The sequence below is a fragment of the Aulonocara sp. 'chitande type north' Nkhata Bay genome, unplaced genomic scaffold, assembly GCF_057382095.1.
Source record: "Aulonocara sp. 'chitande type north' Nkhata Bay isolate Kocher_YH1m ecotype deep benthic unplaced genomic scaffold, A_spYH_male_GT1.1 unmapped_scaffold_9, whole genome shotgun sequence".
NCBI lineage: Eukaryota > Metazoa > Chordata > Actinopteri > Cichliformes > Cichlidae > Aulonocara > Aulonocara sp. 'chitande type north' Nkhata Bay.
This window is the reverse complement of record NW_028234341.1, coordinates 1-10,788: the sequence shown is the minus strand read 5'-3', so window position 1 is coordinate 10,788 and position 10,788 is coordinate 1. Positions and strand designations below refer to the sequence as shown.

The 10,788-nt window shown below is 40.5% G+C and overlaps 1 protein-coding gene across 1 annotated transcript; it reads left to right on the top strand.

Moving 5' to 3' along the window:
- Positions 1 to 3,809: 3,809 nt before the first annotated feature.
- On the top strand, positions 3,810 to 10,782 carry LOC147300719 (uncharacterized; the record flags this gene model as incomplete). Its single annotated transcript, XM_086284869.1, has 2 exons — positions 3,810 to 4,259; positions 4,365 to 10,782. Coding segments are annotated over exons 1-2 (6,868 nt in total), but the record flags the coding sequence as incomplete, so codon positions are not given.
- Between the last annotated feature and the right edge of the window lie 6 nt (positions 10,783 to 10,788).

Here is a 10,788-nt window from a genome sequence, read left to right as displayed (position 1 = left end):
TGTCTTAATTAGATCCAAACAGGACAGGCAAAAAAAGAAAAGAAAAAAGTCTTAATTAAGGCCCAATATAGGGTTTTCAAGTCATACCAAGTACCACGGTGGTTAGCACTGTTGCCGCACAGCAAGAAGGTCCTGAGTTTAATTCCAACATCAGGCCGGGGTCTTTCTGTGTGGAGTTTGCATTTACTCCCGGTGTTTGCGTGGGTTCCCTCCGGGTACTCCGGCTTCCTCCCACCGTCCAAAGACATGCAGCTTGTGGGGATAGGTTAATTGAATAATCCAAATTGTCACTAGGTGTGTATCTGCGAATGAATGTGAGTGCGAATGGTTGTCTGTCCCTGTGTGTTGGCCCTGCGACAGACTGGCGACCTGTCCAGGGTGTACCCTGCCTCTCGCCCTATGACAGGTGGGATAGGCTCCAGTGCCCCCTGAAAAGGATAAGCGGAAGCGGATGGATGGATGGATGGATGGATGGATGGATGGATAGGGTTTTCAAGTCATACCAAGTATCTTAATTTCATTAAAGTCCAGACTGATTCGTTTACACCAAGTGTTTTGTTTCATTCATTCAATTGGACTTGCTTGTGTGCTTCAGATCCTAAGTGTGATTAAACTTAAGCCCAGGACCTGATGAGTTGATGTAGGTCCTGAAGTAGTAAAGGAACTCTGGGACATCACAGTAACAGCACCATGTTTGACTTTAATGCTGGTGTTTTTCTCTCACTATAGATGATTCAGTTTAGTGCAGCTCTTGGTTATCATCGAGATATTATTAGGCAACTTGTTTTTGCCTGTTCAGCTACAACGTCTGGGAGGGTTTCTGTTTTCTGGGGTCTCCAGATCCTTAGAAATCTCTTTGTAAACCTTTACAGAACTATATGTGTTTGTTTCACATTAGAGCAGCTCACGACTAGCAGTTTAGGGACAATTAAATATTCACATAGGGCAGGGGTCTCAAACTCCACTCTTCAAGGGCCGGTGTCCTGAAGCTTTTCCACGTGTCCCTGTTACAAAACACCTGAATAACATTTGTAGGTCATTAGTGAGAGTATAGAATTTGACTGTGTTGAAGTGGCATCCCCGAAGACTGTTCAAATTTAAGTAATTTAAGTGTTTGGAAAAATGTACTTCTAAAAGTACTTTCATTGCATCATGTTCATTCACTCATGAGCTGCTATAACATGAATCAAATGGCTGAATTACCACCTCAGCATGCAGTCACGTTCTGTAGAGTTTTGCTAATGACCTACTAATGTTATTCAGGTGTGTTGCAACAGGGACACATAGAAAAGTTTCTGGACACCAGGCCTTAAGGACCAGAGTTTGAGACCACTGGTGGTAGGGCATGGTGGATTTCAAAAGCTTCTTCCCTTAAATCACTGCCTAAAAACTGCTTTTTGTAATTTGTCATAATGACTTGCAAAATATAGGTGGGATGAAAACATAAACATAAGACATTTTATAGTGGCCTGATATTTTTATCAAGGCTGTTTTTTGAAAATAATCCTGCCCTAATTTACAAAAGATGAACTGTCTGAAAGTCATGTTTGTTTGTTTGTTTGTTTAAGAAATGTGGGAATCTCCAGCAAAGATCTTACATGCAACAGCTCAGATACAGCACTCACTTCTGTTCTTTTTATCATGAAATGATCTACAAAGAAATTATCATCATACTAAATTATGGTAATTAGGCCTTTATATCAGCTATGATACGTTTATTATAGATTTAGTGTAGTGCTTATTGCTGTGTATCAAACATGCCCCAAATGTGACTGAAATATGTAGAAACTGCTGTGTAGAAACTAGCTGTCTCCAAATTTCTCATTTTGCCAAAATTCATACAGAGTGGCCTGAAACTGTCTGCTCTAACCTCAGTGTGTTGGTTTTGTTGGACCATATAATATTTACAGCAAGTTACTGTAGCAGCACGTCTTGGTTTGAGTTTAGACTTAGTTTATTGTTTTAATAGAACGTAAAAATGTCCTTATAACAGTTCCACCATCATTTGTTAAACATTGTCATTCTGTTCACTCCAATAATTTACTGTAGAACTCTTTAGTATTTAAAGCCCTACATGTACTGTATTTTTGAGATTATAAGGCATAATGTCAATAAACAAGCCTGTTTTTAAGGCAGATTAAGCCGAACAAACAGTCAGATAAGTCCAACTTTATTCAAGTCATTCACAACAACTCTCAACACTGTTCAGTTGTAACACATAAAATACAGAACAATACACTCACTTTTTCAGTTCATTCCTCATCTGCAAATCCATCAAACTCTTCATGGGTTGATCAGTTTGAAATCTGCTTCATAAGCATGTCTCTTAGCACGTGCCAGGTCCTTGTACACACACCATAATGTTATGTTGAAGCACCGTACGAATTACTCTGCGAGGGTCCTGACTATGGTAGCCATAATGCTCTGACAATACATCAAGCAGCGCAGCTTTGTAGCTTACCGAAGTATTACTAAAATATTTGACAGAATTTTGAGCGCTGTGTACCACAGAAATCCCGTTTGAGGTCAGTAAGCATAACCAGAATCGATACACTAGGCACATTGTATATTTTTGAGAAAATGACAGGATTTTAGGTGTGCCATATAGTCTGAAGAATATGGTAAATCCAAGCATATTGGAAATACGACTAATTCCAGTCCTTTTGTGTCTTACAGGTGACCTGCTGCAGAAGATCCTCTCTCTCTCTATCATTATAAGCAATTCTGTCTATCCTATCACTCTCCCAACTCTATCTAATTTGAAAGCCATTCTATCTTGTATCCCTCTATCTCTACCGCTCTATCTAATTTGAAAGCCATTCTATCTTGTATCCCTCTATCTCTACCGCTCTATCTAATTTGAAAGCCATTCTATCTTGTATCCCTCTATCTCTACCGCTCTATCTAATTTGAAAGCCATTCTATCTTGTATCCCTCTCTCTACCGCTCTATCTAATTTGAAAGCCATTCCATCTTGTATCCCTCTATCTCTACTGCTCTATCTAATTTGAGAATCCAAGTTTTCAGAAATCCTTTTCAGAATCCAATCTATCTGTTACAGAATTCTGAGAGATCTCTGCTCTCACTGCTCTTTCTTTCCTGTCTTTAAACTCTCTCACATTCAGTCATTTTGCTGGAAATTACAAGTTGAATATACAGTAGTAGAATTACAGTACAGTAGAACTTATAGTAGAAACTACTTACACAGCCCTACATTTGTCATTTTAATTTTGCATTAGACTTTAGTTTGGACTGCTAGTTTGGCTTACTTTGATCAATTGTATAAAATATCACCTTTTTATAAGTTTATTTGTAATAAGATAATCTGGTTATTTTGTAATACATACATTCAGATAAATAATAAATTAGATCCAGTCTGTTAGTCTGTTTCATTGGCTATAACATTTGACTGCAAGTTTATAGTACTATTATTTAAGGACAAACCCATTTTGTCACTCGGTGTAAGTATTCAGTTAGTATTGTCATCGAGAAGTGCCTGAGGACCCAGACTTCCTGTTTCCTGACTGCTGCAGAACATCCAGCTGAAGAAACCCCGTTTCTAAAAGAGGTACAATAAAACGCACCAAATTGTTTCCAGAGAACTTTGAATTTCCTTTATTTTTTGAGTTTGGAGTACAAATCAGCTTTTTAACATCTATTCATATATTCATAAAAACATTTTATAGTATAATAGTACATTTCTCAGATTTAACAGTAACTTGAGGAGTTAAAGTTTTTCTGTTTCAAGGTTCAGTTTTGTTTATATTTGTGTATAACCACATATAAGTTCCAGATTGTACTTCAGCAAAATGCCAAGAAAAAGTCAAAGGTCGCAGTCCCAGAAGCTTAGATGGCAAAAGCAGAAAGAACAGGTGAATGTTTCTCAGAGCAGTGAGCAGGTAAAGGTGTGTGTTTCAGCTTTTCCCAGCACAGAAGTGCAGAGCAGTGTTCAGACAGCCACAGTGTCTTATGCAGATGTGGTAAAGAGAAGTGTTCCCTCAGTGTCTGTCCCAGAGCCTGAAGTTATGCAGGTAATCCAGACTGAACCCCAGCTAACTGTACAAACACAGCATGATGGAGAGACAGCCACAGTGTCTTATGCAGATGTGGTAAAAAGAAGTGTTCCCTCAGTGTCTGTCCCAGAGCCTGAAGTTATGCAGGTAATCCAGACTGAACCCCAGCTAACTGCACAAACACAGCATGATGGACAAGCTCCAGTACAGTCTCATGTACAGGTTACAAACAGTGAAAGTCCACGAGTGAGTAGCGTCTGTGCTTCCCGAAGCCAGGCTTCTCCTAGGTATGGAAAGTACCGGAATCAGCAATGCATGGCTAACAGTTTGGTTTTCCTGTCATTCTTACAGGAGGATGAATTTATTACCAGAGCAGATCTAAACCGTGTGTTGGACAAAGGCCATGCCGTCTATTCAGATGCCAGACTGAGGTTTGTGAACAGCGTGTTTCTAGCCTGCGATGAACTTCCCTCAGTGGTCATCAGCCGCAGACACGAGTATCAAGTCGACATGTCTCAGTTTGCTCATTACGGCACATTTGATGGTACAGATCACTTTCCGAGCCTTGAACAGGGATTACAGTGTTTGGCTTCAGACATTCGCTACGCTTTGCTAGTCATGGGAGGAACAGTCATCGCTGTTAGCAGGCTGACTTCAGGTGAATATGCATATTTTGACCCTCACCCACGTAAGTCTACTGGTATGCCATTGTCGCCAAGTGTAAGTGGTGGAACTGCAGTTATGTTGAAATTCACACGTCTTAATGACATGATTGACAGGATCAAACGTTTGTACAGAATGTTCAGCATCGCACCAAGCTGCACTTATGAGCTACAGCCCATCGAGTTTCACAGTGAAAACGCTGCTGACCAAAGAGATGCTAATCAAACCACCGAATACAGACAAACAGCTACAAGTGCACCAGCACCAGCTTTAAATGAACGTGTTCATGAATTAAACTCCGAAATATACACTGAGCAGACACGGAAACCTGTGACCAAAGATTTAATCAGTGAAGTAATGTCATCCAGAGTTGATTCTTCAAATGAGACAGCTGCTCCCGGAAAAAAACATCCTTCTGATTATTTTGAAAAGAAAACCTCTGCATCTTCTGTGAGAGAAACTCCGGTAACACCAGATTCTGTTCCTCAGAATGATTCAAACAGTGCCTCCAGTTCAACTAAGATAACAGAGGAACTCTCAGATAAACTGCTGAAACGTAATAAACAGGAAAGGCAAAAAATGAGGAGAAGATTATTAGCCCAACAAAAGCTACCACAACGAAAGGAAAATCAGAAGACGAAAGAAAGGCAGATGTACAGGTTTGATGAAAGCTTCAAGACAAAGAAAAAAAACTCAACTAAGAAGTGTAATGATCCTGATCACAGACATAAAAGGAGTCTGTACAAAAATGAGCTGTATAAATTAAATGCTACCTATAAGGAGAAACACAGAGAACATTTGAGAAAGATGTATAGAGAAAGTGCTAAAATTAGAGAGAGAAAAAGAGAACGTGTCATAAGGACATATAGAGACAATCCCCTATTCAGAGAAAAGCAGAAGGAACGTATAACAAGAACGTATAGAGAGTCTCCCATATTCAGAGATAAGCAGAAGGAACGTATAACAAGAACGTATAGAGAGTCTCCCATATTCAGAGATAAGCAGAAGGAACGTATAACAAGAACGTATAGAGAGTCTCCCATATTCAGAGATAAGCAGAAGGAACGTATAACAAGAACGTATAGAGAGTCTCCCATATTCAGAGATAAGCAGAAAGAGCGTATAAGAAGAATATACAGAACTTGTGCTGGATTCAGAGAGAAACATAAAGCTTACATGAGGTCATATGTATATAACCTATATAAAAAAAGCGAAGATTTTAAACAGAAAAAACGATCTTATATGACTAAGCGTTATGGAGAAGAAAAACAATTTCAGCAACAACACAAGGACAATATGAGAGAACGAATGAGAGTAAAATATTGGAATGGTTTTTCTTTCAGACAGATGCATAATATCAGATGTGCAATGAATATAAAACGGAAATATCGCCAGATGCATCGACCAACTGAGACTTTACAGTGTCATCCAGAGAACACTTTAATGAATGAGGCCATATCTCGTTTCAGATCCAACATTAAATCAGCACCATCTTATGTTTGTACTGTTTGTCTAAAAGCTTCTTTTCCTAATCAGGTGAAAATCTGCAAAAGACAAAATTACTCAAAACACCAGACTGTAGCTCAGCAGTGTCTAACTGGTAAATATGTTCATGTGTGTGATGAAGCATGTAATGATCACTGCAGCTTTCCTGTTGAGAGAAAAAAAGAGTATATCTGTCACACGTGTCACAGTTCCCTCAAAAGTGGATGCATGCCCAGGCTTGCTGCTGTTAATGGTTTAGAACTGCAGGATATTCCAGCTGAACTTTGTGATCTCAACATTCTGGAGAGACATCTGATTGCCAAATGCATACCATTTGCTAAGATTATTCCTCTTCCAAAGGGGAGACAGAGACTCATACGTGGTAATGTGGTGTGTGTACCATCTGAGGTCCAACAAACAGTTGACAGTTTACCGAGGATCAGAAGCCAATCACAGATCATGAGGGTGAAATTGAAAAGACGACTGTGCTACAAAGGCCATCAGCTGTTCCAGACTGTCACCTGGTCTAAACTCATTCAAGCTCTGCGTAAACTGAAACAAATTCATCCACAGTACACAGATATTGTTATCAGAGATGATGCATTGCTTTGTGATCCAACGTTACCTGATGATGACAGCAGTGATGAAGCCAGCATGGCAAGTGATGATTATAATGAAGCAGATTTAATGGAAATTGACAACTATGAAAAAGATGCCCTTTTGTGCGAAAGTGAGTCTCAAAGTGACCAAGATATTAATATGCAATCCTGTGATGAACAACCAGAGGAACAAAATCCAGATGAACCAGAAAGTGATTTGAACAATGGAGGTTTTGCTCTAGAAAGTTGTCTGCAGCCTGTAGACATTTCAGAAGAGATTCTCTGTTTCACTGATAACACATATTGTGTGGCTCCTGCAGAAAGAAACAATCCTGTTAGCTTCTTCAGAACTCCTCATTTGGAAGCCATGGCATTTCCTGTGCAGTTTCCTACTGGTCAGAATACACTGGATGAAAAGAGACGTCTCAAGCTCACACCAAGTGCTTACTTCAAGTCAAGGCTTTTCAACATTGATGCAAGATTTGCTAAAGACACAAATTACCTGTTTTTCTCACAGTTTGTCACTGAAATACATTTGGCTAATTCCAGCATGACAATACAGCTAAGGAAAGGTAAAACTATGACCAAAGATGGACGCAAAATCACATCAGGAATGTTACAAAGTAAGACAGAAGTAGAGAAGCTGGTAAGAAATAAAGATGCAATCAGATTTATGCAGCCACTCAGAGGAACTCCAGCTTACTGGCAGAAAACTACCAGAGATCTATTCAGCATGGTTCGCCAAATAGGAACACCTCAGTTCTTTGTCACTTTCTCTGCTGCTGAGATGAGATGGCCTGAAGTGATTCAAGCAATAAAGAGACAGCAAGGTGAAGAGGTTGATTTTGAAGCCCTGGACTGGTCAGAAAAGTGTGAAATTCTAAGATCAAATCCAGTAACCACCATGCGAATGTTTGATAAACGTGTTGAGGCTTTGTTCAGAGATTTGCTTTTTTCTCCTGCACAGCCCCTTGGTGAGATCATTGATTACTTTTACAGAGTTGAGTTCCAGCACAGAGGTAGTCCACATATACACATGTTGCTGTGGATTCGAGAAAAGGTAGAAGCAGATGTGGATGATGACCAAACTGTCTGTGACTTTGTGGACAGATACATCTCAGCTCAACTCCCTGATCCAGAAAAACAACCTGAACTGCACAAAAAAGTCACTGAGCTACAAAAGCACAGCAAAAACCACACAAAGACATGCTTTAAGAGTGTGAACTCTGGTTGTAGATTTGGGTTTCCCAAACCACCAGCCACAAGAACAATGATTGTGAGACAGGATGAGGATTCAGACACTGAAGCTGCAAAAGCCAAACTCAGACCTTTGTTGAACCTGCTGAAGGAACCTGAAGCTGCTTCCCTCACCATAGAGCAGATTCTGTCACGATGCAACTTGACAATGAATGAGTATGAACAATGCCTCCAAGACATAAACAAGAAAACAGCTCTGATTCTGAAACGTGACCCAAATGAGTGTTGGATCAACAATTACAACCCAGACCTGCTTGAAGCCTGGAACTCTAATTTAGATGTCTCATTCATTTTGAATGCCTATTCATGTATAGAATACCTCTGTAAATATATAACAAAGAAAGAATCTGGCCTCTCTGAATACCTGAAGACAGTTATTGACAACTCTGATAAGAACACCGTCAATGAATGTGATGAAATGAGAGCTGTGATGCAAGCTTACTCAAAAAAGAGAGAAATCAGCGCACAGGAGTGTGTGACTCGAGTCTGTGGCCTAAAAATGAAAAAATGTTCCCGCAGTGTTGTATTTGTACCAACAGATGATAACCCAGTAAAAATGAGTCGGCCCATGAGCTTCCTGGAAAGCACAACACACGACAGTTGTAATATTTGGATGACAAGTTTGAGTGATAAATACAAATGCAGACCTGAGACCCCAGAATATGAGGAAATGTCACTGGCTGATTTTGCTGCCTTGTGCAGGTTGGTGAGTGGTCCAAATGAAGGAAAAGATGTGCTTCCTCTTCTAAACCAGCTTGGATTTGTACAAAGGCGAAAGAATGATAAACCAGCTATAATCAGATATTACCACTGTTCACAGGAAAAAGATCCTGAGCAATATTATGGTCGACTGTTGAGACTTTACCTTCCACACAGATCAGAGCAGGAACTGAAACCACAAGGGTTCCAAACCTATCAGTCCTTCTACAACTCAGGTTTTGTACGACTTCCATGTTCAGACCACAGTGAGTCTGTGAAAAGGGTTGTGAAAAGAAATAAAGACAAGTATGAGAAGAACTCTGAGGATATTGAGAGTGCACTGGAAGAGTTTGAACAAAATAGGGATGTTGTGATTGATGAATGGTGTAATCTTGCTCCTGAATCTGAAGTTGTGAGGCTGCAATGCGATGAGAATCTTCCTGAGAGACATTCTGATGATGAGAACGAACAGGAGAATGTCCCCGACTACAGTCGTCAGTCTGATGCTGTAACAAAGATCAGAGCCGTCAGAGAACAACCTGCAGTAGATCCAGCCGTGGTACGTGTAATGTATCAGAATCTGAACCAGAAGCAGGCCTGCGTGTTCTATGCCATAAGAGACTGGTGTATTCAGCGAGTTTGTGGTTTGAACCCAGATCCATTTTTCTTCTATATCAATGGTGGTGCAGGAACTGGAAAGTCACATCTGATTAAGTGTATTCATTCTGAAGCATCAAAGATCCTGAGCAGACTGCCTGCTAATGCAGAAGAAGCTGACATATCAAATCCAACTGTTTTACTGACTTCATTTACCGGTACAGCAGCTTTTTCTATCAGTGGCTCTACGTTACATTCTCTACTGAAACTACCCAGGAGTCTGAAACCACCCATTCAAGGACTTGGTAACCAACTGGATGAAGTCAGATCTGAGCTGATGAATGCTGAAATTATTGTTATTGATGAGATTTCAATGGTTTCAAAACCCCTTTTTGCTTATGTGGATGCAAGACTGAAACAAATCAAAGGCACTCAGAGACCTTTTGGTGGAATGTCAGTTTTAGCTGTTGGAGATTTTTACCAGCTGCCACCAGTGCGACAGTCTAAACCTCTCTGTGTTTACGATCCAGAACAGATTGACCTATGGCAGGAGCATTTTCAGATGATCACTCTAACCGAGATCATGCGTCAGAAAGATGATGTGGCCTTTGCAGAGATGCTGAACAGGATTAGAGTCAAAGAAAAGACAGATGAGCTTTCTCAGTGCGACAGAGATTTGTTGTCACAGGCTGTGACTGCACCAGAAGAATGTCCAACTGAGGTCTTACACATTTATGCCACCAACAAGAATGTGGAATCCCACAACACAGATACCCTGAAGAAGCTTCATTCAAACATCATAATCATCAATGCAGACGATTTCCAGAAGGATAAATGTACAGGCAGAATGGAACGAAGAGACAAACCATTTACAGGTGGGCGAAATGATTTACCTGACACTCTGAATGTTGCTGAAGGAGCTCGAGTCATGCTGACCAGAAACTTGGACACACTAAACGGTTTAGTCAACGGTGCTTTTGGTATACTGGTAAAGGTGGTGAGATCTGAAAATGATGGACACATAATTAAACTGGGGCTCAGGATGGACAACCGGCAGCCTATGAGACACAACCGCAGTGCTAATGCAGCATCTGATGATCTTGTTTACATTGAGAGAGCAGAGGAGAGTCTGAAGTTTAAAGGAGCGGTACGCAGACAGTTTCCTGTAAAGCTAGCATTCGCTTGCACAATTCACAAAACTCAGGGTCTTACAACACAGACAGCTGTAGTTTCAATGAAGAACATTTTTGAACCAGGTATGGCTTACGTTGCTCTCAGCAGGGTGACGTCTCTCAGTGGACTCTATTTGCAGGACTTGGATGAGAAAAAGATTTACGCCAATCCCGAGGTAACTGCAGCGCTCCAAACCATGAGACAAGCCAGTGTTGAGGAAATGATGCCTCTTCTTCAGGTCAGAGAAACAGCCAGCAGACTTGACACTCTTACACTGATCCATCACAATACGGAGGGTTTGC